Source organism: Nannobrachium achirus (assembly GCF_963921795.1).
Source record: "Nannobrachium achirus genome assembly, chromosome: 21".
In the NCBI taxonomy this organism is placed as follows: Eukaryota; Metazoa; Chordata; class Actinopteri; order Myctophiformes; family Myctophidae; genus Nannobrachium; species Nannobrachium achirus.
In genome coordinates this window covers 50810514-50838253 of record NC_137828.1, presented here as the reverse complement: position 1 = coordinate 50838253, position 27740 = coordinate 50810514, and the positions used below count along the sequence as shown (strand labels likewise).

The 27740-nt window shown below is 43.5% G+C and overlaps 1 protein-coding gene across 1 annotated transcript; it reads right to left on the bottom strand.

The window, feature by feature from the left end:
• Positions 1-1642: 1642 nt before the first annotated feature.
• Positions 1643-27740, bottom strand: cip2a (cellular inhibitor of PP2A; the record flags this gene model as incomplete). Its single annotated transcript, XM_080751828.1, has 22 exons — positions 27641-27740; positions 26544-26670; positions 23527-23674; positions 22568-22680; positions 21718-21812; positions 19743-19839; positions 18886-19008; positions 17634-17779; positions 17135-17210; positions 16509-16745; positions 15426-15609; positions 13808-13952; positions 13290-13389; positions 11195-11313; positions 10376-10559; positions 9004-9069; positions 5709-5819; positions 5100-5296; positions 3986-4099; positions 3426-3508; positions 2687-2826; positions 1643-1789 (listed from the first exon to the last, which is right to left on the bottom strand). The coding sequence occupies exons 2-22, from the start codon at positions 26643-26645 to the stop codon at positions 1643-1645; spliced, it is 2727 nt and encodes a 908-aa protein (XP_080607954.1). The 5' UTR covers positions 26646-26670; positions 27641-27740.

Here is a 27740-nt window from a genome sequence, read left to right as displayed (position 1 = left end):
ATAAAGAAAGAGTGGAAATTCATAATAAACATGGTAAAAAGTGGGTAGAAGGGGGGTGGGAGTTACTTCTTCATACTGTTTGGGATGATCAATGACGCATTTCTTCATTTTATTTATCTCATTCTTTTATATATTATGCATTTCATTTGTTTTAATTTGTTTTTACCTGCAACTGCCAGTTCAAAATAAAGATGATCATATCAAATCAAACTTACACCGAATGAAATGCTGAAATTTCATGCCAAAAGAAACTCAAACTTTTGAGTATTTTGTAGGCTAAGTGATAACAAACTTGGATGGGTCACCGATTACTGCGTAACCCGAGTCTGCTGGGATATAGCTGAGGCAGAGCCGTGTCAGGAAGGAGTAAGGACACATGTCATGTCAGGAAGGGTTTGTCACAGAACAGCTGTTGCTCAAAAACATCCCAAAGACAAGACAGAAGACACTTCACCTTCAAACAGTGTTACCGTGTTTGTTATTTCAGCTCACACTGCACAAGCCCAGCTATTTGAGACACAATGAGACACTATGTCCCTCAAACTGCTGATGTTGTAGGCACAGTAGAGGCCACATTACTATTTATTTACATCATGCATGCCTTGCCTTCCTACTACCAGTAGAAATCTATAGCCTAGCAGTGGTTCTCAAACTGTGGGCCAGGGTCCCTAAACGATTTTTGGGGGTCCTTAAGATTTGCTTAAATGTGCATTTCCCCCCCCCCTCACTCAGCAGTAAACAAACCAACATAGTGAGTTTTTACAGGGTAGCAGCACATTTTAAATTACCCTCCTCATACAGACACCAAAACCAGACACTATTACACATACAAAATGCATTTATTTAACAGAAATCAAGACAATACACAAATAGTTCATTTAATTTACAGTAAATACGGTTTAAAATTATTGTATTCTTTTTGCTTTCTCATTGTCATCCTCCATCATGGCGTAGGAGTGTGTTATTGGTATGACTTGTTTGCTGGTGTAAAAGGTAGCTCTCAACCAAACAGACTGCTACAGTATACTACAGACTGGCAGTCGAGTGAAGTTGGGAGATCAGTCGGTTGGAAGGAGTGGGAAAAAAACATTTATTTTTTTCATCAATTACACACCCCACGAAGCATTGAATTCATGGAGGTGTTTTTTTTGTCACATTCCTAAATCAAAAATGTGTTGACCTGCAGAGACTGACGCCAATGAGTCTCCTACAAAGAAAACGTAGGAATGCGACAAAAAAGAAAGACAAACTTAAAAATAAAAGCTTATGCACAGCAGCCATATTGCAAATAAATTGGGCATCTTCCTTACTTCCTTCACAATGAAGGCTCTGTTACATTTAGTGTACAAACGGACGGTTCCACCTACAGAAAACGGAAACACCTCAAGAACACTTGAGACCCACTGGTGTGGACCAGAACCTTCATTAATTTCATTGTTATTGCTCTGTGTAGGAACAAGGACCTTAAGGAAGAGGCCAAATTTCTTTCCAAAATGGCTGCTACGCAGATGGAAAATAAGTATTTTTGGGGTAAACTACGCCTTTAAATGCACCTGAGACAGACCGCTACTATGGTGCTAAAAATAGCCTATGGCTTGATGTCTTTTCAACAACAAACACCACATGAATGTGTGTGTCCCTGTCAGAGGGAAAGGTTGACGTCGCTCTTGGCCTTGCCGCTGCTCAGGCTGTGGATCATGGCGATCATGGCTGAGTGTTTGTTGAGCTCGTCCTCCTTCTGCTTCAGCTTCACCTCCACCTGGCTCTTCTGCAGCTCCAGAGACGATGCCTGTTGATTGGATAGGAGATGTTGTTAACACTCAAGAGACACCCGGGCTCAGCCCTGGCTGCATGGGGCCTAGCTGCTCCAAAAACATAACAGCAGGAGTCTTCAACATTTTCAGGCCAAGGGCCCCTTAGGCCTAGGCCAGACGGAGCTGGATATTTCATATATGCCGATTTTCCACTAGACCGGTTGACCAGACCTCCACTAGGCGGACAAGCACACACATAGTAAAGTCTTCAGAGATATCCGTGTTCCATACCTACACAGATCCAGTGAATCGGATATTTTTCAATGTCTTCACTTATTTATCCGGTTTCAAAAATATCCAGTTTTGCTGCCGAAATATTCAGCTTTGTGTGGCTGCAAGCCCCAACCACACAAAAATATCCAGCTCCGTGTAGCCGGCACCTTAGTCGAGAGAGATGAAGCAGGGATCCCCTCTACATATTGTATAGATGTGTGATTTTCATCGATTTCATAGATAGATTCATAGACTTGTTTGACAGCACCGTCATCAGTCTATTTTGGATTCATGTTAATGTGTATTTTCAGACATTTTACCACTTAAATCATCGATAGTTCGTAAACTTGACCTTCCACTATGTACTTGGTCTGCTCTTTTTTTACCTCTACACCAAATATATTTGCCAAAAAATAGCCGATTTACAAGCTCGATTTACAAGTAGATCTGCTATTTTTGGCTAAAGTTCTCCTTAGAATTGGGATGCGAGGGTTCAAGTTGTTAATTTAAAAGAATTATCCTATCACACAAGGATTTGGCGGGCCCCCCTGTAGTAACTCTAAGGACCCCCAAGGGGTCCCGGACCCCCTGTTGAAGAGCCCTGCACTACATTCTTTATGATAGCTATAGCACTGCCTGCCAGTGTGTGTCCATCTTACCCTGATGCTGGCCTCCTTCCTGGCCTGCTCCGTTTTGTTCAGTTCCTTCTTCAGAAGATCCACCGTCTCTTCCAGCTCTCTCTTCTCGCTCTCCTTCTCCTTCCCTCTGTCCTCCTCCGCTCTCAGCTGCTCCCGCAGAGCTGAACAGATGCAGGGGGGAAACAGGGGGGTTAGATTAGACCAGGGGTCTTCAACGTTTTCAGACCAAGGACCAGGCCAAACTGTTCATAGATTCCATATAGTTTCATCGTTTGACAGCACAATCGTCAGTGTATTTTGGATTCATGTCAACTTGTGTTCAGATATTTAACCACTTGAACCGTCAATACTTAATAAACTTGACCTTTCACTCTGTACTTAGTCTGTTCTTTTTCCCCTCTACACCAAAGCTCTTTGCCAAAAAAAGATTTGGAGGACCCCCTGTAGTAACTCTGAAGACCCCCTAGTGAAGACCCCTGGATTAGACAACAGATAACAGCACAGAGCTGACAGATGCAAGGGGAAACCAGGGCATTAGATACGATACGGCACGATAACAGCACAGCACTCAGCCAAAGATGGATGATGATATGGAGATAAGAGTGGCAACAGAAGAGACAGTTAAGATGCTAAACCAGAAGATTAGCGACACGTTGTGAGCTTGTAAATCTGCTAGATCTTCACTAGTTTGAACTTCTTTTTAGCTCAACATGAAATTAAATAAATCCCAATAACCATGACAACACACAGCCTTGCTGACCTGTGATGTCACCGTCTCTCTGCTGCAGGTCAGACTGCAGGGACTTGATCCTCTCCTCTCTGTCCTCCAACACCGACACCGTCCTGAAGGGGGAGACAGAGCACACAGTGATCAAGGTTCAAGGTTGTACTCTTTTGTACAGGTACACAAGAGTAAAACATGTTTTTGTTTGGCATCCTTCAGACAATGCAGTGGTATATATAATAACAGCAAACATAAAAAAAATATATAATAATCTAAAAGTGTAATAATAATACGTAGAAAGATTGAGAAAAGAAAGAGTGCAAAAGGCAAAAGAGCAAAGAGAAAAATAAAGGAGCATCCTCAAATGTAGCATATTTTTTTTCCAGTAGTTGCTACTGTACTTGTAAACAAAACAAACCTTTTGTAAACAGCTTCACAGTATGTTCTATGTGCAACGGGTTAGTATATTCAACTTCACACAGTACAGTATCCATTTAGCAATAATAAACGCTAATGCCAGAGAATGTGCACCGATTTCCTGCTCGGTTTTAATTCTGTGCATATGTGTGTGTGTGTGTGTGTGGGGTTGTCTTTACTTGTCGTGTTGTTTCCTCAGGGTCTCATGGTTCTTCCTCAGCGAGTCGTTCTGCTTGGTGAGGGAGATGTGAGCCGCCTGCAGCTCCTTCAACAGAGACTCGCTGTCGTTAAACCTGGAAAGACACACATAACAACCAGCACCTTTTAGGGGCGTAGCTAGCAACGAGTTTTGAGCTTTTGGATCTTCTACTTTTGAATTTGAATCCTGGAAGAGTAAAGTCGTGAAAGTGTTCCATTCTTGTCAAAAAGAGTCCGGGTGCTGCTGATAGTGTGCATGATGGCTCACTGGGTACACTCTGCTACAACAGTGGGTCTCAATTTTATTTTATTTCCAATATGGCTGCTGTGCAGTAGAGCCTATTTGGGGACCCTTGACACGACAATGATAGTTTGTGCTGCACTGGTGCAGAGAGCAGGGGTGTCGCACCAAGTTGTGGGCCCTGGGTACAAGGATTCACTGCGGGCCCCCCATGAATGTTCTTCATAGGGGGAGGGGGGTTTAACCTATTTAGACTGGGAACACATTATTATGGATTATTTTGTGCTTTAACTATTGAAAAATTGCAGATATGCAAGCTCACAGCGTGAACTTGCGAGCAGGGAGTTGTAGGTTCATGTGAGGGCCTGGTGTTTAGAGACAGAGGTTCATGTGAGGGCCTGGTGTTTAGAGACAGAGGTTCATGTGAGGGCCTGGTGTTTAGAGACAGAGGTTCATGTGAGGGCCTGGTGTTCAGAGACAGAGGTTCATGTGAGGGCCTGGTGTTTAGAGACAGAGGTTCATGTGAGGGCCTGGTGTTTAGAGACAGAGGTTCATGTGAGGGCCTGGTGTTTAGAGACAGAGGTTCATGTGAGGGCCTGGTGTTTAGAGACAGAGGTTCATGTGATGGCCTGGTGTTCAGAGACAGAGGTTCATGTGAGGGCCTGGTGTTTAGAGACAGAGGTTCATGTGAGGGCCTGGTGTTTAGAGACAGAGGTTCATGTGAGGGCCTGGTGTTTAGAGACAGAGGTTCATGTGATGGCCTGGTGTTCAGAGACAGAGGTTCATGTGAGGGCCTGGTGTTTAGAGACAGAGGTTCATGTGAGGGCCTGGTGTTTAGAGACAGAGGTTCAGACCTGCTGAGCAGGGAGTTGTAGGATCCTTTCAGGCCCTGGTGCTCCTGGGAGTCCTGCTGCAGTCTGCTGTTGTGCTGCAGCAGAGCCTCCATGTCGGCCTTGGAGCGCTCCACCTCCATCACCTGGGCAGAGAGCGCCCCCTGCAGGTCCTCCCTGCCACGCTCCGCCTCCTTCAGCAGGCTGCCCATTTTACGGGCCTGGAAGATTAGATTAGATTATAGACCAGTGGTTCCCTCAACCTTTTCAGGTTGTGACCCTCCCCAAAATAATCATGTTTTAACCTGTTCAGGATGTGACCCCCCCCCCCCATATTTGCCACCACCACTCATCCGGTCAAATTCATACTTTGCAGCTGTAATTTTATCCAGTCCACTGGATTATTCATACTACTAGGTGCAGTGCTGCAAGGCAGTGCGGTCTCTAGTGTGAAGTCAGTCAGATGAGTAGTTTTCGAGAACACAAGCAACCATACTGCAGTTCTCTACCCAACATCCATTTTGGTGTATTATTGTCTGTAATAGAGAGCACGTAGGTGTGTGTGTGTGTGTGTGTGTGTGTGTGTGTGTGTGTGTGTGTGTGTGTGTGTGTGTGTGTGTGTGTTCATGTTACCTCAGCTTCGGCCTGTGCTCGCTGAAAGCGGTACTGAGAAATGAGCCGGTCAGCCTGAGAGAGCGCCAGGGCCTTGGCCTCAAGCAGGTCCTGAAGACGACTCTCTTTAGACTGAGTGACAGAGAGAGATAGAGAGAGAGAGCGAGAGAGAGATGGAAAGAGAGACAGTGAAAATGGTGAGAGGATGAGGACAAGAGGAAGACAGACAGCGATTAGTTAATGGAGGGGTCTTCAATAGCCCCCCTATAGCAGTCCCCTATAGCAGGGGTTATCAAAGTGGGTGACGGGGCACCCTGGGGTGCCGTGACAGCTGTCCAGGGGTGCCGTGAGATAATTTGATAATATTTGGAATTTATTTGGACACTTGAAGAAATATTTGGTACCATTTTAAACTTGAATTTCAAAGTTATTTTCAGTCAAAATGGCTATTATCTCAACGTTTTCCTCGCAACATAATCACTAAAATATCGTCACTGTCGAGCAGAAACCTTGTTGCGACCGTCAGGGAGCAGTTTACTATGAAAACCTCCACCGGCCGTCCGTCCGTCCGTCCGTCCGTCCGTCACACCTTTGTGACCATCAACAAACGTCACACCTTTGTTGATGTTTAAATCGAAGAGTCTTGGTCAAATACTTCTGTTGGTTTCTGCACTGATCATTTATACAATTCAGCTGTGTTTGCTCGTGTCATCATGATGAGGTCATAAATCAGCCATGCCCAAATATAGATTTTACGGGTTTACATGCTTACTCAGTTATTCGTTATGTGAAAGTCCTATGACGTCTATGATATCTGACATCATCATACATACATTCCCTTTTATGCCCATAAATGGAGATCCCCTCTGTAGAACCAGCCACTGACATCACTGTAATGTCAGGGGAACCAAATCCCTTTTATGCCCATATATGGAGATCCCTGTGATGCCAGGGGAACCAAATCCCTTTTATGCCCATATATGGAGATATGGAGATCCCCGTGTTGCCAGGGTAACCAAATCCATTTTATGCCCATATATGGAGATCCCTTATGTCATCAATATTAAGCCCATATCTGTGAATATCTTTGGGTACCAGATGTCTCCATATATGGTTAAATGGTCCGATATACATCACTGGCCAGAAGACCAAGAAATGGTGCAACCTCGCCCTTTGCTTTTCTCCCTATAGGCATCTTACTGGTAGGTAGTTTAATGAGGAATGCAGTATGGTGGTAGGTAGGTAGTTATGGCCTTTGATGTAAGATTTTCACTTTCTAGGATAACTATATTTGCTATTCCCAGATGATGCCCTTTTAGAGTACCCCTCATGCCCATATATGGAGATCCCCAGGCTTTACTAATTAACATAAGTTTTATGCCCATATATGGAGATCAGTGTCCCAATGTCATCAGATATATGGGCATAAATGGACACAGGCAAACTAGATGGGCTGTATGGATATCCAGATGTGTGATGTAAGTGTTTTATTCCAAATGTGGCACCCCACAGACATATTTCCAGAAACAAAATCCCTTTCATGCCCATATATGGAGATTTCTGATGTCATCAATCCCAGGCCCTGTAAAAAACATGGTTGCTATGGTATGAGCAACTTATGTCTCCATATATGGAGATTCAACTTCAATGAGTAACCATGGCAAACTGTCAACTGCCCGTATGTCTTGATAATTGGTAAAACAAACTTTTGGCCTATTTGTGGAGATAAGCGACCAACGGTCGCTTATCTCCCGATTAGGGAGTCTTACTGGTATCTCCAAGTTTCAAATGTGTATGTCTTTTGGTAAAGCAAAGCCCTGCTTCATCATACAAGACGCACAAAACTAGTGAAAACAGCCGATCTACAAGCACACAACACCTCGCATCATGTGCTTGTAGATCTGCTGTTTTCAGTGGTTTAGTACATTTTATAGATGATAAATACAAAACGAATGATTTTGGACATACAAGGTTTCCACCCGACAACGACGATATGCTATAAATATATGGTGCTGGGAGTGAAAATTATAATGTAAGGGTGTCTCAGATTAAAAAAAATATTTATGGGGTACCCCGAGACAAAAAAAGTTTGGGAACCCCTGCCCTAGAGAGAGATGAACGAGGGACCCCCCCCCCCCCAATACATAACTAACTTTTTCATAGATGTCATAGATAGCTTCATAGACTTGTTTGGCAGCACTGTCAAGTTGTAGCCTGGGTTCCAGACCGCAACAGCACCCCCTGGTGGCGGTGGTGGTGAGACGCAGTGAGGAATTAGTCTGAGCAGCGCCAGGCAAGTCAAGTTGGATTCATTTTAAGTGTATTTTCAGGAATTAACCACGTAAAACTGTCAATACTTGGTAAACTTGACCTTTCACTCTACTCAAGGGGAACACACACCGGCTGCGGACGGCACGTGCCAAAACAGCCGTACCCATTATTTTCATAATCAAGTTGGTGCTGGTGCTATAGCACGGCACTTAACTCTTTCTGTGCGAAAAGCGAATAATCTCGGTTCTTTTTTCCATTCCAATACTAATTTTTTAATCTATTTCGCTTACCCTGAGCTGCTAGTAGCGACGTGGGTGGTCCTGGCTCCTCCACCGCTTCCCAATGAGCCATTCTACTTGTCCCGATGATTTATTCCATTGAAAATGGTTTAGAAAAAAGTTTAGAGCCCCCCCAAAAAAACGCTGTTTCAGCAAGACGTATTAAGGATTACAAGAACCGACATTATTCGGTTCCTTTAGTAAAATGAATTAAATAATCGGAGGCATCAACGAAGCCCCCGGTCTAATTTAGCATCCTAGCACAAGGCCGCGATTCTGTTTACACGGCACGTAATGGGAAGAAAAGGCCGCAGCACGCCGCCCACTCCAATAGAAAAACACATCTTTACAGCGGATTTTCTCCGGATTGTGTTCCGAGGTCAGCAGACAAGTTATTTTGGCGGCTGAATAACTTTAGATCGCTCTTCTAAAAAATTATATAGTCGATTGCTAACTGATAGCTAACTTCCTCCGGCTCGCTAGCATAGCACTCATTCGAGTGAAAAGCCAAGCCAGTTCAGGCTGGCGACCCGGATGTGATAGTGAATGCCTACGGGAGAATGGCTGGCACTCTAGCGGCACCTAGCGGCGCCTGGCAGCTATTGAGTTAACACGCGTCAATACTGCAACGCTACGCTGTATGCTATATATCTCCAATCACACAATGATTTGGTGGCCCCCCTGTAGTAACTCTGAGGACCCCCTAGGGGTCCCAGAACTCCTGTTGAAGACACACAATGCATTGTTTAGACGTGCACTCCACTCACCGCCAGAGAAGAGAGCTTCTCCTCGTACACATCAATGATCTGGGACACGCGCACGTCTTCCTGCAACTGAGGAAGAAAGAACATTCAGCAGAGACAACATGCATTACATTATAACGGGCAGAAACATTCAAGGGCCGTCTTCTGTTCTGTCCTATTCCAACATGGTAACGGAACAAAATGGGCGACAGAATATAATATATTATAATAGTTTTTCAGCACTGATAGACTTGAAACCGACATTTGAATACTTTGAAGGACCAACACAGATGTAACCCTGATGAGAGCCCCATGATTCCAAAATACAGTATCAGCGTTCCTTTCAGGTTATTATTTAGTTAAATTAACACTGAGGATTTTGCAATGTACGTGTTCTTTCTCTTGCTGTGCCTGTACCCCCATAGCCTGGCATGGCCAGACTAATATCACTGCGTAGCTATTAGTCTGGATCTGCATTTCCATGGGGCAGAGTTAATTAACTCTGGTGATAATTTAACATTTGCATACTGGGCCCTGACTGGTGCCCCACCACTTAGAGTGCAGCTAAATCCAATCAAAACCACATGGGCCAGACCAAATCTGCAGAGGGCAATTGTTTTCTTTTCTTGCACTGGCAGATCTGTCTGGTTTCCAGGCTAGTACTATGCAGTGACAATTATCCCCCTTCCCCACAGCTTCCCTCCCCTGAAACAAGATCCAATTGTGTCCATATAGATCAGTGGTTCTCAACCTGTGGCTCGGGACTCTGGGGGGTCCCCAGATTATTAGCTTAATGTGAAAGATTGTTTTCCTCACTCAACAGTAAACAAACCAACATAAAGTTTAAGTGTATAGAGGGTATCTGCACATTTCTGAAGTGACAAATTTAAGGACTTTTTAATACCTCTAAAATGACAAATTAAACATTGGCCAAATTGTCAAATATTAGAAGCAGTAATTGTGAATAGCCAATCTAGATCTTCTATTTTCACAATAGGTTCGTGTTATACAAAATGTAATTCCTCAACTCTTAGTGCTCGTCAGGGTGGGGGGTGGGGTTATCTTGAAGGTAATGGGGTGCTATGACTTTGGTTCCCTTGTACTTTTAACTGGGGACCCAGTTAAAATATGATTATTTTGGGGGTCGCGGCCTGAAAAGGTTGAGAACCACTGGTATAGATGCTCGTCAAACCCAGATGCCCCAAGGCGGATTCGAACCCACAACATCTGTGGTGGTGGGGCAGGCACTGTAACACTGCACCACCGGGGTGCTCGCCTCAGAATCACTTTTCCTGAATGTGTATTTCATTTCCACATTATTTCAATGCAGGCCTACTTGTACACACCTGCATCGGAGTGTATCCAAAATACACGTAATAATGGTCCAACAACAAACCTCCATTCCATTCTGTATTCTCTCGATGAGGCTGTTGACACTTTTGTTGGAGTTCTTGGGTGAATCCGTCAGGCTGACGTTTGTCCAGGAGGAGGGCGGGACTTCCTGCACAGCGACGCGCTTCATGGACACCTCGGCGTCCCTCTGGCGGTAGGCGTTGTTGGCAGCCATGCTCTCCCCTAGACTTCAACACAAAACACTGATATTGTATTGGATGGAATGCAGAGGTCAACAATAATTACACTGTATGACTGAGTGTGTGCACTGCAGTGTTGATTTCGTTGACTAAAACTATGATGAAAAAATGTTTGACTACCTTTTTTTCACTGACAAAAACGAAATAAAAACTAAGCTACGATGATTAAGACTAAATACAGTTGCGGCCAAAAGTTTACAGACACTTGTAAAGAACATGTATGATGTCATGGCAGTTTTGAGTTTCCAATCATTTCTAAAATTCTTATTTGTCTGTTTTTGTGAGAAAATAAAAAGTTAATTTTATGTTCGTGAATTTATTATGGGTTTTCTTAACATTTTACCCAATCTGCTGGGTCGAAAATATACATACAGCAATGCTAATATGAAATGTGACCAAATCAGCTGGGTCAAAAATATACATACAGCAATGCTGCTTGTCTATTAGTTCCGGAGTGGAACTAAAAGTCATTTTATGTTTGGTTGCGCTCGGGTGTTGCACTCTGAAAATAGCAGAAGCCCACAACGCAATGGCACAGAACCACCAATGAATGAATTGAGGAGTATACTCCTCAATGGGATGGAAAGTGGTAATGTGCGCTGGGCGTGTCATGTCTCACTCACACCAGCAGGGGGAAATCTGGCAGTGGCGTGGCTTCAAACAACAAGGACAGGCCACACTGTACTCGCTCTCTGTGGTTGGATGTCAGTCCCAGAGAGAATGGGGTCACCATCCTTTGGTCCTGAGAGAGAGAGAGAGAGAGAGAGAGAGAGAGAGAGAGAGAGAGAGAGAGAGAGAGAGAGAGAGAGAGAGAGAGAGAGAGAGAGAGAGAGAGAGAGAGAGAGAGAGAGACATAGAGAGACAGGGAGAGAGACAGAGAGAGAGAGAGAGAGACATAGAGAGAGAGAGAGAGACATCGACACGGTAACTTAGTACTCAGGCGCACGCTCTGCTGCAGCTACACGGTCCGTTCGTTTGTTAGCCATCGCTGCACTAAACAATCTGCTAAGCAAGCGCCCCCCGTCGCTAGGATGGTTTTTCTGTGAATAGTGGGAACCTGATGATCTGTCTTGTGATGTTTTGTGTTATATGGTTTTGTGTTGTTTTTTGTGTTGATCAGACTTGTGAAGACAAATTTCCCCTGGGGACAATCATGATTTATTGGGAGAAACCAAGCAAGTGTGTTAAATCAGACATTAAGCACCCCTACAGCCCAAATGGAATGATATTATTAACTGTTTTACTGACAGATGTTATTTATTTATTGGGTTTTGTGCCAGCAAAAGCACCTTACCTTTGCGATGTTATAGACAAAGATGTATTTTTTTTTTCTCCTTAAATAGGTGTACTTTCGCTATACCAGCAGTAGAGGGCATCCTCATGCAAGAATTAATGTGAAATGGCCGCGGTAGGCTGCCGTCCGTCAAGGCCGGGGAGGATGGGAGATGAAGAAATAACCCTTTGTTAACCAATAATGGGAGAACGAGACTAAGCGGTCCTGCTACTGGCCTCTATAGGTAGGTAGCAGTTATAGATATTTTGTTAAGTTGTCAGTGTTGAGATATATTGTGTGCAATGTAAATTTTGGCCTGTGGGTGGTGCTAGAGGACAGGCCATGGGGCCAAGCGTTGGGGAAATGATCACATCAAGTAAAAGATGAGGAACAGTTACAGAGACTGAGGCTTGCCACACACATGCGTGAAACATCTTCTCCGTATCGTCTGAGAATGGCCACTGGGTGCGCCGTACTAATGCATTGTCAATGGAAGGTTGTTTGGTGTTTTGTCGTTGCCGTGTCTCTTGGCCAAAAGACAGGCTGTGGTTGAGCTAGAGACACGGCAACGACAAAACACCAAACAACCTTCCATTGACAATGCATTAGTACGGCGCCCCCAGTGGCCATTCTCAGGCGATACGGAGAAGATGTTTCACGCATATGTGCTAGTCCAGCCAGAGGGTCTTTAGCCCATACTGTAGCCATGGGTTGACACTAAGCTCTCAGAGACACTTGCCCGGCAAGTTCTACTTGACCAAAGCTTATGCCCGCTTGCCCGAAAAGCAAACCCTTACTCTTGTAGAACCCAAATTAATGAAATCCAATCGATAACTGCCGAGTGGCAACAGTCACTTTGAAAACCAGAATCAGTGCATGCTGCTAGTTGGAAAAGGGTAGCATTGTTCTTCATGAATAGCCAGTAATATTTAATTAATGAATACAGAATGCACTTGCTCCGTCGGGCAGAAAAGCAGCAGCAGCCTGAAAGCAAACTCTGAGGGCAACCTGCCGTAGCACTTGCCCCAGCCTCGACGACAGCATGTTATGTAGACTGTTGCCAGGTCACTGTGTTGACCTGGCATCTTATAGTGTGTATAATTTCCCTGGCCGTGCATTAAAGAAAAAAGAAAAGAAAGGAAAAAAAGAAAAAAGTACTTTTACTTTTTGAAAATGTACTTTTACTTTTATTTCTTTCTTGTTTGCATGTGAATAATAATATTTTGAGAGAGGGCTTGTGCTGTCCATACTTGATGCATTCAAATGTGGCTGAATCTTGGCAAATGATATCCTTGCCCTGCTCTGAAAACTGACATGTGATGTCGGGTGGGTCTATGATGGACCCCTGCAACAATGTAGTGGTGGTCCACAGGTTGTTCTTAGTCAGGATGGTGGTCCTTGGGTCAGAATCAGTTGAAAACCCCTGGCCTATATTGTAAACCTACCTGTAGGATCTTGTAGAAGCTGGTCTCCATGTCTTTCACCTGCTGTCTTAGTTTGCTCATCAGTTCCAGGGTCTTCAGGATGGCCTCGGCACACACCTGGCTGAAACGCACAACATATCATAAACAAATAAATATTATATATATATATTATCATGCATTATTACTTTAAACATTGTATTCTTTAACACGGGGTCTTCAATGTTTTATATAGCCGATCTACAAGCTCACAACGCCTCGCAGCGCGAGGCGTTGTGAGCTTGTAGATCTGCTATTTTTGGCTCAAGTTCTCAGATTATGGTCGCTAGGATTCAAGTGGTTAATATGCAAAAGTAGAAAAAAGATTCTATCACACAAAGATTTGGAGGACCGCTTATAGTAACTCTGAGGAGCCCCTAGGGGTCCCGGACAAGCTCACAGCGCGGCACAGAGTGCCGTGCTGCGAGCTTGTATATCTGCTATTATCGTGACTTGGAATGTTGATATCGTCCCATTCCTACGTGCGAGAAGAAGGTCGTCACCTGAGGTCGTCGTCTCCAGAGCCAGCAGGGGGACAGCTGAGAGGGCTGCTGTTCTGGCTGCACGACAGCAGCGACTCAACCAATGAGAGGCAGAGCTGAGCACTCAGATGGCGAGCAACCAGACTCCTGGTGGAGTCCTCGTCACACAGGAGTGAGAGACGTTAAGGCTTTTACAAACGGGCGCTGACACACACACAAGTTGTAAATGCATCTCAATTCTGCACCACCTACTACTAGGGATTGGACGATATGAACATCTCATATCACAATTATAGTGACAAAAGGAATCGTGATTTGCGATATTATTGCGATAATCAAAATCCATTATCCTGAGGTGGAACATTTGCCAAAAAAAAAATAGCCGATCTACAAGCTCACAACTTGTCGCCACGTGGCGCGTTGTGAGCTTGTAGATCTGCTATTTTTCGGCAAAGACTTGATAGTGAAAAAATAACTGTATCAAGTATGTATATTATAAGTACCTTTTACCAATTTTAGAGAGTTTAAGTGGTACCGGATATGTAGCTCGGCAGGGGTGCTTAACAATTTTGCTGCCATTTTAAACATAGCTCTAGTAAGCAGCTGCCAAATTGTCCTTACCTTTTAACGTGGGCACGCGCACGCATCGTGCACAATCTGTGCGCGACTCATCTAGTAGACTGTAGACTCGGTGACAAGCTTTCGAATAAAAAAAACCCCATTGAAATAGACATATCCGTTGCCACGCTGTATCCCTGCTTATCCGCCAGTGTTTACATGAAAAAACATTGAAAAAAGCCAACTGTGCGCTATGGTAACAAGTGGACACGTTCGCGCACAAAACGCACAATATGTGCGGGGATCATAATCCAGGCGTGTAGAGACTGGATCAAAGTTTCCAAACGCAAAAATCCGATTGAAAAAACGAGTGTTCCATCGCCGAGTAGCTTCCACTTCTGTTACACTGTAAACCAACGGAGGCGGGACTATGGCCCAGGCTCAGACCGGATACGGAAAGCTAGATCCGGTCCAGACCGGAAATGACCGGATACAGTTAGGGGGGCGGGCCTAAAGAGCCAGAATCAGCGAAAATCTGCGATAATACTTTTAATCCTTTCATAATGATTAAAGCTAATTAAACTTCCGGGTTCGACGGGCATGGCACCGCGGTACAGCGGGAAATCTACGGTTTTCTACGGGCATCGCCCAGAATGAGTTAATGTCTGATTTAACACACTTGCTTGGTTTCTCCCAATAAATCATGATACGCATCCTATTTTTTGGCAAACTATAAGTTAATTGATATAATAAATTAGGCCAATCTGTCCAATCATGCAAAGAAAAGAAGAAAAAAATATATATACTCCATTGATCGATTAGTCGACCTTTTCGAGTAATCAAGGTCAGTCCTAACACAGACACATGTGCGTACAGACACACTGAAAGTGGAACGCTACAAGAAACACGCACAGTGCAGTGGTTCTCAAAGTGGATTCCATGGACTCTGTGGGTTCCTTTAGGGGGGGTCTAAATTGACCCATACAAGTCTGTAACTCTGACAGTGTAAACTGTCAGAGACATTGACATTTGAAAGTTTGAGAAACTCTGCCATGGTGGAGTGTAAAACAGGTGAGTGGACATGTCATGGCTTGAAGGATATCCAGCAGCAGGTCGTTGACGTGAGAGAAGAGGACGCAGCGTCTCCTCAGCTCAACGTCTCCCTGCGAGGCGTCGACACCCTTCAGCAGATCCAACAGCACTGGGAGCAGCATCTCTACGAAGCTCAGCACACAGCCTGGTACACTGTCTGCTTCTAATGCTTCCTAAAGAGACAGAGAGAGAGAGATGAAGCTCAGCACACACCCTGGTACACTGTCTGCTTCTAATGCTTCCTAAAGAGACAGAGAGAGAGATGAAGCTCAGCACACACCCTGGTACACTGTCTGCTTCTAATGCTTCCTAAAGAGAGAGACAGAGAGAGAGAGAGACAGAGAGAGATGAAATGACAGATGAAAAATAATCCGTCATATCTCGTCAATGGTGGTGAATGAGTTAAAATGATTGTGATGCTACATTAACTACTTTAGCTAGGGATCCCCTGAAAGAACCCCCCCAAGGACCCTCTTTAAGAACCAATGCTTTACAGAACAAACAATCTTACAATTAACAATACATATGCCTCAATACATACTATAATGTGCAGGGGTTGACACTAAGGTCTGAGGCACTTGCCTGTCGGGCAAGTACAGGTCATTATCTACTTGCCCAAAGGTCATGCCCACTTGCCCGAAAAGTAAATTGCCCATTAGAAAATGTAGAGTAAAATTTGAATTGCCGTTCAATTTTACACTTTAAAAATGTCATACCTCAATCTTTATCCAAATACCTACATAGTTATGATTGAATATGACTTCACATATCACACCTATTTTATATTTTTACAGTGAACAGTGAAAACAGCACATTATAGGTAAACGGTGCTTTTACTTTTACATTCCAAAGGCCAGAAGACAGAGCGCTTTGGCTGCGTTCAGGTGTTTAGACGGATATCTCGTGCTGTGTTATTGCGTCCCCTTTCAAACTAGCACTTGCCCGGTCGGGCGACCTGAAAGCAAACTCCACCTGCCCGAAAGTTTTATTTACCTGCTGGGGGCAAGTGGGCAAGCCTTAGTGTCAAGGCCTGAATTTGTGTCATTCTCATACAGCAGGTCTCTTGTCATACCTCTAGCAGCTCGTCCAATAGTTGCAGGGCCTGCAGACAGCAGGCCCCCGCCCCTTCCGCAGGCGAGCTCAGCCACTGGACGAGAGCCAGCCCAGGCTCCGCCTTCTGTCCGCCATCGACCCCGCCCTGCCTCCGACCGGCAGCTCTGAGTTTAGGCCCCACCGGTTTGAACATCACCTCACACAGGAGAGAGCGCAGCCCTGACACACTGCACACAGCCAAGAGCAGCTCAAACACCTTAGAGATAACACAACCATATTGTATCCGAATTAAATAAGTTCAACTTCATAAAACCATCAATGTATCCAGCAAGATAGCTGGGGTAGACTTGAGAGTATGACAGCAATGTACAGTATGACACCCGGGTGCTTAGGAAGAGCAAAACTATTGCTAGGGATAGAATGCACCCGTTATACAGTCAATACAACCTTTTACCATCAGAACGACGGTACGATATACAGTATATCAATGTTGCAGGCTAGGGTTTCAAGATCATTTGTCCCCACAAGTATACGACTTCTGAACAAACAGGCCTCATATCTCAGTTCTGTGCATAAAATGTGTAATGCGAGTGATGCCTCTGGAACTTAATGTATGACTGGTGTCATATTCTATTTCCCTCTCACCTTGGCTGCAGAGTCTGGGTCTTTTCCGTGCAGCAGTCCCAAAACCTGAGACACGCACGCAGTGAAATGTTCATACCTAGAGAGAGACAAATGTTCATTTTTCATGTTCATTCATGTTTTATGCGAACAGAGTGACTTAATATGCGGAATATAAGTACAGGATTCCCACAAATGTTTACCAATGAATTTCCAAAACTTTTCCTGAATATATAGCCCAATTCCCATGCCTCTATAACAATCATTCAGCACAATAATGTGTCTTTTACTCATTATGTGCAATGCCCATAGACAGGCAGTGTAGCAAAAGAGTGTAGCACCTATCCTAGGGCATAGGATCAGGCTGCAGCAGGTTGTGAGCTTGTAGATCTTTTCATTTTGTCACGTCTGGTAAACATGAAGCTGCAATTACACAGCCCGTTCGGCAAAAAACTGACAGAGGCATAACGATAAAGACAATACTGAGGTAGCTGTGTGTGTGTGTGTGTGTGTGTGTGTGTACCTCGTGAGAAGGTCAGCGATCTTGGGGTTCTTCAGCAGGTCAACCAAGAGGTCAACTGCGTACTTCCGTGTCAGGGTGCCGTCGCCGTTGACGATGATGTTGAAGACAAGCTGGAACGTCTGGTGGATGTTCTTTCCGTCGAAGATCTAAAAAAACAAAACAAAAACACACTGAATATACTTTACTACAATGTTAAAAACCAATATATCAACCTACTGTACTACTAGGCTAGCAATCCCAGTGTTTTAGTATACAGAAATGGAAGCTGAAAGCTAGATTCACCAGTGGTTTTCCGTGCGCCAACGTCTGGTCATTTCTTTTTATGCTTATGGTGCTTTTCCATAGCACAGTTAGACTGCACCATGTTTGTGAGTGTTTGTTTGCTCTGAGTGTACAAAACAGAACCAAATGGAACTTTATAGCATGCAGACCTGGGTTTAGTTTTAGACTACAATTGTTTTTGTCTAGTTTATGGTATTAGGCTTAGTGAACTCTTTTTGTGTTTTTGTCATGACGTATGGAAGCAAGCCATGGGCCCTGAAGGTGGAGAATGACGAGAAGCTGAACAGAGCAGAGATGAGCATGATCAACAGTCCAGATAGCCCGTCTCCTCACACACAGAGCGAGTTGGAGGATCTGTTATTATTTTGGCCATGTTCATCCTGAGAAACCAAATGTCGAGACCTAAGATGTGGTTCAGATAAATCTCTGTCTGTGTGTGTGTGTGTGTGTGTTCCACCGATGACAATATGTTCTGTAATATTCCAAATACTCCAGATATTATTTTCATTAATGAAACAAGTAAATCAGTTCTCATCTTTGAAATAGGTTGTTCTTTTGATCTGTATATGGACACTTGCTTCATATCCAAACTTATGAAATATCAGCCCTTGGTAGAGCGCATCAAGTCACTTAGTTATAACTGCAAATTCATTGTGCTCGTTTGGAAGTCTGGGGCATGTCCACAGACTTGTGCTCCAACTCGGAGGACTGCAGAAAATTGCTGCAAAAAGACTGGCCAAGTACTGCTCAGTCTCTGCAGTGATCGTCAGCTGGAAGAGGTGATGCTTTGTCCATCTATCCTTGAGTGAACTAACAATAGTATAATCATTGCATTTCATATTATTCTGTGAGTTAAACATATACAGTGTCTGGTTTAGCCATCATTTGAAACCCTCTTCAAAAATGTTTGGATCTGGCATGTTAATTGTTGTTAGATCCAAATAAAAGTATTCAAATGTGCGTCACCTACCTTTTCTCCGACCTTCTCGTTGAGAGTGAGGCTGCCCAGTATAGACAGGGTGAACACCACCACAGTCAGACTGTTGTGATCCAGGAAGTTGAGCAAGGTACGGTAGAACTGCTTCACATTGTCCTGCAGAATGCACACACACACACACACACACACACATTACATACACACAAACACTGCAAAGGTATTAGAGAACTTAATCCTGACCACCGACAGTGAAGCGCTAGTCAGACGACAGGCGGTCGGATATCTCTGCCTCCCAAATCGTCAGGATACGTTTAAATTCAATGTATGGGCTTGGACGGAACCGGTGTCAAAGCTACGCCCAGTGTCGCCCACTGTTTCAATTAGGAATGAACGCCCTCTGTCCTTCCAAATGGTTCTGCAATGTAGGGATTTTATTAAATCTCCAAATTACAATGACACCAGACTGATCAGTAGGCAGAGATCTCTGGCAACTACGCGAGACGAGTGAAGGGCTGCTAAAGTTGGAGGTTAGTGTTGTCATTTATTAGTTCCTATGCTGCTACTAAACACCTATGCATTCAATCACTTTTATTTTGCATTGGATCAATGCCATCAAGATAATTTAGTTGTACACTTGCGTTCAATGACAAAATAATATGCATTTATCCACACACACACACACACACACACACACACACACACACACACACACACACACACACACACACACACACACACACACACACACACACACACACACACACACACACACACACACACACACACACACACACACACACACACACACACACACACACACACACACACACACACACACACACAGTCTTTGCGAGGCAGCATCTTATATCAGGTGGTGCAGACAGACTCACCAGGGACTTGATCTGGTTCTGTATGGAGGGGTTGTAGCGACACAGGTTGGCCATGAGTCCTAGGCACGGCAATATGATGTCATCATTACTGGACTGACTGTGGCGAGAAACATGACGTAGTGTGTTTGTGTGTGTGTTTGTAACAAACAATACAGTACTGCAATCAATGACCTTTAATCTAGGGGTTCTCAAACGTTTTTGGCTCAGGGCACTCCTGTAAATAACCTTTTCATCCACGGCACCCCTGAATGACATTTTTACTTTAAAACACCTCATAACAATGTCATATTACGGTATGGAAATATGTAACTCTTTCTCACTGAGAAACATTATGTCAAGAGGAACCCTTGAGAGAATATCTGTTTCCACTATAGGACGGGTTGAAAATACTGACGTTTAAGCACTTGAATGTACACCAGCATCCCTATTTAGGCCTGGGGCCAATTCTGATCTTCACAAATTGGTACCACCCAAGGTGACCGTACATTTTTTACTTCCTACATCTATACTATAATTTTGCGAATGTCTGAGTGAGTGTCTGTCTGTCTGTCTGTCTGTCTGTCTGTCTGTCTGTCTGTCTGTCTGTCTGTCTGAAACAGCGTTTCTCCTCAGTGGCTGGAGCAATTGATCTGAAATCGCATCACCATTAGCATATGAACACACCTGACATAACTGTGAAGCCCGTTTGTCACTTTCACAAATCATATGCTGTATATTAGCATTTTTATGGTGTATCTACTATCTATTCTGCATCTAGCATGAGGCACATTTATTCTGCATCTAGCATGAGGCAACATGTTTAACCAGCTCTCTCTGTGTGTGTGTGTGTGTGTGTGTGTGTGTGTGTGTGTGTGTGTGTGTGTGTGTGTGTGTGTGTGTGTGTGTGTGTGTGTGTGTGCAGGCAGGCAGGCGGGTGTGTGTGTGTGCGGGCGGGCTCGGGGGGGGGGGGGGGGGGGGGGGGGGGGGGGACGACAGTATCTCTGTAGCCATTAAACGAAACGGGTTTCTTACATTGATGCTCCTACATCATGCAAGCACCAGTTAAAGTTACTTTCCATCCCTCATATACTGTGTGCACAGTGCACATCCCATAACCCACACACTGCACATCATTTTGGAGCTCATATCTTTGAACGGGTAAGGGCTAGTGTCTCTAGTTTACATTTTGGTATGATAACCCTTTCTGAGACCCAGCTTAATTGATGTTATCAGCCGCCCTTTCTGAGACCCAGCTTAATTGATGTTATCAGCCGCTAGAGTCGGTCTCCCATCGACTTTCTATACAGGACGAAAATACCCAGAAAACATTTTTTTTCTGGGTATTCAAGTAGGATGTGAGGGGTCGATCCTGAATCCATTGCAAGCATTTGTTTTGCACAAAAAACATTCCTTGGGCTACAAATGGCCCCAGAAAACAATGGTTTAGTGATGAAAAGTGATGAGTCATCACTTTTCATCAGTTTTGTGGGCGTTTTCTGAGGCCATTTGTAGCCCAAGGAATGTTTTTTGTGCAAAACAAATGATTGCAATGGATTCAGGATCATGACAACCTCCTAGTTAGACCCCACACATCCTACTTAAATACCCAGAAAAAAAAATGTTTTCTGTGTATTTTCCTCCTGTATAGAAAGTCGATGGGAGACCGACTCTAGCAGCTGATAACATCAATTAAGCTGGGTCTCAGAAAGGGTTATCATACCAAAACGTAAACTAGAGACATGTAGGAAGTCAAAAATGTAAAAAATGTACGGTCACCTTGGGTGGTACCAATTTGTGAAGATATCAGAATTGGCCCCAGGCCTAATTGTGGGAAGAACGTTTGCCACAACAGACAAAGAACAAACTACAGAGGGTCTAAGTGAAATTGATCAATTCCAAATATTATCAAAGTATTCTGTGTGGTACCCCTGAACCTAGGTCATTTAATCTCATCTTGTGATCAATATATTGGATCAGGAGGAGGCTCCTTACTTACATGTTTGTCATCAGAAAAGCTATGAGCTCATGGATGTAGTTTGTAGAGTGGAATATCCGTGTGTTGTAGGTCAGTTTCTGTAGCAACTGCAAACACTGACACGTACAGAAACAGCTAAATTATTATCATATAATACATTTTTGATATGTATGTGCCTATTATACATAAATAGACGTGTGTCACAGAGAGCAAATTACACAAGTCAAGTGAAGCTTTTCAGGTCTCTTAGCCATACAACATACCACTATGGAACAAAAAACAGCTAAGTGGGAAAAGCAGCACTCCAAAATAAAGAATGAAAGACTAGCTAGATACACATTCTCAATTTATTGGGACCGCGTACGCGTTTCGGCCTCAGCCGTCCTCAGAGAAGATTTAAATGTTATAACTCTTCTCCGAGGATGACTTTTATCCGAGCCAGTCTTGCATTCTTCATTTTGTTTTTTCGTTTCGAGTTCTATTTATAGTTGAGCACCCGCTGCCTAAACAAAAAAAAGGCATCCATCCAGAGGAGGGGCACCTGATTCTTTTCCTTACCAACATACATACGACTATGGTTTTACCAGGCAGCTCCACGGCACAACATGGTCAGCCAACTTCAATTGGGTAACTAAACAATTTAACCCATTTAGGACTGAGGCCGATTCTTAAAACGTCTAAATCCTGACCTAAGCTTTCTGAAAAACTTTGAATATTTATTCAAAAATACAAAATAAATAAATACATCAAATGCTGTTATGTAGCAACAAGACCCCCAAAAGGGGTTCCTGTCTTGAAAGGTAAAACCCCCAAAAGGGAAAAGGGTAAAGAAGGAAAAAAGGAAACAGAGAAAGGAACTCATGACACTTACTTGCAGTACCAGCGGTTGTGTAGGTGTGGCGCTGTGCCAGTGGATGATGGAGGACAGACTGCTGGTCAGGTTGTAGCTGCTGTGGAGCAACACCCTGCTCTCATCATCACATGCTGAGGGAAAAAACACCACCAACACAACACATCACCCTGCTGTCATCATCACAGTCTGCTCATCACATTCGATTTTTGAAATATTAAAATGGAATCTTGCAAGACTGATATGATATGATATAGTACTTTATTGTCAGTTCACACTGAAATTTGTCTTACGACACAGCAGTCATGTATTAACAAAACGTATATACAAACATTTGTAACACATCAAGGCATACGTGACACGCTGAGTCGCGGTGCAGCCCCTGTACCAGCGCACCAAAATTTCACTTGCTTGAGCAAGAATGCCACGACTATTCGAAAATCTATTTTTCGGTGGTAATCTTTCAAACTAGAGAGAAGAAAATGAATGAAATGGAAAGAAAACAAAACAACACAAGCTCAGAGAGGGGCTTCTTGCCTCTGTGAAAACAATGATAAATAGATCAGATATGATCATCTTCCTCGTAACATGAAGCTCAGATACCACGTTTCTTAACCCATGTGTCAACCATTCTAAAAGTGGAGACTGGAAGTTATTGCTTTACACAACCTCAGAGGAACAGTGAGGGGGGGGAAAGGGTTGATCTGCTTGAAGCGACTTGCAGAAGATATGCACGTGTTCAGGCCAGGGGTGTACTTGTACATAAAGCTGCTTCACACTATAAGAACTCCTATGCATATGGCACAGCAAGACTACTTACTTATGTCTTGATGTCTTGATGAATTGAATACATAGGACCACAATGGAACACGCCCTCAGTGTGTTATCCTTTTAGCATTATTGTATAAGTACCTCTGAACTTTTTGCAAACTCTTAATGTTAATAAAGTATTGGGGCCCGGAGTTTAAGTAGTATTGTACCTATCTGTCCCAGCAGGGAGATGATGGTGCCAGTGAGGGCGGGGCTACAGTTGGGGTCCTCGGCCACCTGCACCAAGCCACTCACACACTCACTGGGCAGCACCTGGCCCGACGACAGCAGACGCTTACATTTCAGCTCTGACAACTCCTGCAAATGAATGGATGGACACACACAGACTTTAACCATTTATTTATGTCCACACAAAGGAGATGCATACAAGGACACAAATATTACAGGTGCAGTAAAGTTACATTCACAAAATCATGGCATACTGTATGTCTTCATGATACAATAGCATGTCACTTAAGCCCCGTTTTCACTGAGTCAAACTTCTGGAAGTTTTTTCCAAAATGACGGCAATTTTGAAATTCACGCCATGTGAAAACGGCCACTTATTTTGTCTTCCGTGAGTTTTGTAGTCCAAAATTTGACGGGAAAATACCTAGTAATTTTTGCCTAAAGTACTGGGAGAATAGACATTTCCCCACAGTGAAAACGGCATACCGTGATTTTTACTTTTTTCGGACAAGCAGGTGCATGCAATTGAGCCAATATTAACAGTTAAAGCATTGTAATTGGGATTGAAAGCTTCAGAATCCATATTGCATTCGAATGTTATGTAAGCCTGCCAAACACAGAAGACAGACGTCTATTTCTTTCTACAATCTCCAGCCTATACGGCCGCGGTGCTGATAAATGCAAGCTTGCTCCAATTCATGGTTCAAACTTATTTGTAGGCTATTCTATAGCCTATTTGTAATTAAGCTGTGTGGGTTTTGATACAAGTCCGGTCTGGAGAACGGGAGACGGGATGCGCTCGTAATGTGATGAAAGCTGGAATCTTTACCAACTCTTTTTACGGTGCTATAGCCTATTTTTTGTCTGATTGGGACGCAATGCGCTCATGTGATGTGATGGAAGTTGGAAGCTACCAACTCAAAGAGCTGCATCTGCATCAAATAGTTTCTCGCCGTAAAGTGTTTTACTGAGCAGCGACGAGGAATACAGTCTGGTCATCCATCGGTGACGCGTAAAAATAAAAAAATAAAAAACAACACGTTGCATAAGCGATCCTTTCTGAACCTTATGTGACACATAAGGTTCACGTGTGTTGTTTCATGAAGAATATTTCTTGTAACTTGTTAAATCCATTGGTGAGAGAGAAAAAGAGAGACGAACAGAAGTGAGTCGCTGCTGCTTTAGCAAGCGTCCCAGACAGTGTGGTGCGCGCTGCAGGTTCCGTTGCCATGTCTGCTAATTATAAGTGACTATGGTCTTGATTTCCGTAAAGTTGCTTGTATATATTGATCGTTTCTGGCTGCGTTTTATTTGTTGTGATCTTTTAGATCGGCAATTGTCAAGTAGCTGATGTGGCGATGCTTATAGTTTTAAATTGCTTGTGTGGCCTAGATAATATCACTTTTTGGGGCTTATTTTCGGACACCTGGTTGCTTATTTCTCTCGCAAAGTCTGGCAATACGGACTTTCATACCGCCACGGTTTAGTAGTGAAAACGATGTATTTTATTGCTATGCCAGCATTTTTGCTCATGTGAAAACACCCAAAAAACAAAACTCCCGGCAAGTTGAAAATGATTATGCTAATTATTTTGCAGGAAAAAATCCGGAACTGTAGTGAAAACATGCCTTTAGTACTCTACGGGTATAAGTAGCAGAGTCTCTGCCATATGTGGCGGCTGCCAATAGACCGTTTGTCAGCCTTCTGATTGGTCCCTGAGACTCCCTGACTGGCCAACCAGAAAAAAACATTCACTTTTTGCTATCGGGGGTGGAGTTTGTGCAGTGGAGAATATTGAATGTGGCTTTCAACAACTGTCCGCAGTGCGCGACACGGAGATCGGCCGGTACGGTGATAGCGACGGCAAGCGTCAAGCGATCTCGCTCATCATAACGAATAAGCTTCAACAAACTAGTTCACATGTACCTTATCAATGGTCTAAGAGTCACGATTGGGTACATATAATTTAAATGGGCAGAATTACGAAAAGCCAGCCTATTATGTGAGGAGAAACATTCTCTCTGTCCTCTTCCTAGTACCCAAGATGCAATGCGCTTCTCTTTCTATCTCTGATCCAGAGGATTAAACTAATTAAAACATTTATTTTTCGGGGGAAAACTACTGTTTTGCTATGTAATTACTGTACCTTTTTCTTCCCTTTTTATTAATATCACGTAGATGTGTTTTTTGTGGTACTTTATATAGCTGTAATGAGGCTATGAAGGGAAAAAAAATCCCATCCACTACCACTATAAAAGAATCTGCAAAGAGGATTCTGTCCCACTGGGATTAAACAAATTAAAACATATATTTTCGGGTAAATCCCCTGTTTTGCAATGTAACTACTGTACCTTTGTCTTCCCTTTTTATTAATATCACCTAGGTGTTTTTCCTTTGGTACTTTATATAGCTGTAATGAGGCTATGAAGGGGAAAAAAAATCCCATCCACTTCCACTATAAAAACAATCTGCCCAGGGTTAATGTCCCATCATAGTAACAGGGCAGAATGGGGCGGGATTTGCAAAAGGGTTAGAGGAGACAGCGCAATACTTTGCCAGCTTTTTTGGGCATCCCAAGTTGTTGAAACCCTCTAACAACCAGCCTGTGGGTAATGTCCTAGGCTGCCAAATATAAACACAAATAGTCTGCTCCTGTAACCCAGCTCTGAGATGATGTAGAAGTGTTTGGTATTTAACCCATTCAAGCCGGGAACACATTTTGCTGTTTGGGAGGGGCTTACAGTACATGTACAGTATGTAGCAACATATTTGTTTTGTAGGCTAATTTCTGATTTAGCCCTATTCTATAGGTTAGGCCTAAATGGGTTTATGACCTTGGTCATGAAAGCTTCCTCTAGGCTAGGGTCAAAGGTGCAGGCTATCTCTAATCTGGTGTATTAGCTTCTGTCAAAGGTGTAAAGATGTCAGTTATCATAGATGAAAAATGGATGGAATGGAACAAAAATGCAATTTTTTTGGAAGCCAGGAAGAGACTCACTTCCACTTGTTTTTGCAGTTGGGAGGTGCTCTGTGATGACTTGTTGTCCCTGTACTGTTGCACGGCCAGCAGCAGAGACTTCAGACACGTGGTGACGTCCATCCCCCCTCCGTCAAGGACAGCCGATCTAACAAAACAAAACATACATGGATGTAGGCACTGATGACATGGAGGAGAGAACACACCCCTCACATCCCCCGGTGGGAATCGAACACGGGACCTTCTAGCTATGAGGTGAGCCACCGTGCCCCGTTTTCTTTTCTTTTGAAACAATCTAACGAAACTAAAATGGTCAAAATGGTGCTCTAACTGATGTATACAATCGTTCCCCAGAGCTCTAAGCAAGTTCATAAGCATAAGGATATGACCCACAAAAGGGCTTGGATACGCAGTGGTGGAAAAGTAATTAAGTACATTTATGCCGTACATTTTGGCCATTTGAAAATAGCTACGACCTACACGCTCACAATGCGACACATTGTGAGCTTGTAAATCTGGTATTTTCTAATTTCTATACATTTTATATAATTGAAAACATGGGAAATGGGACATTCTGAGTACAAAGGAGTCCAAGGACCCCAATGAAAACAAGCCATAGGCTTTCTTTGGTTTAAAATCCTATTAACAGACCTTATATTGACCTGAACTTTAATGTGCTTGTATTTGCAAACTGTTATTAAAGTATTAAATCAATCAATCTGCATAATAATTACTTTCTACATTTGGTACTTTAAGTACATTGTGATACCAATTTAACACTTTAGTAGTTTCAACAACAGAGTGTATCTACAGGTAAATGCAGTATTGATTGATTGAATACTTATTAGCAGTTAGCACAAGACAGCACAGTTCAGATACAAGATCTACTAATATGATTTAACCAAGAAAGAAAGCACTATGGCTTCTTTACATTGGGATCGCTGCGTCCTGTTGTGCTCGGAGCACAACAGGACGCAGCGACGGGTGAGGTTCTATATGGGGCTAACGTTGCACCTGTGGCTAACGTTAGCTGATGTCCTGTAACTATTGTTACTTCAGTGACAGTCTAATAAATAACACGTTATTACATTCCTTCTAGTCAGTCAGTGCAGCCTTACGTTACTTTCCTCGGTCCACTGTCTTTGTTCAGACAGTGTTGTGGATGTTTATGATGTTTATGGTGTTTATGATGGTCTGTGCTGCAGGAGTGGAGAGAAA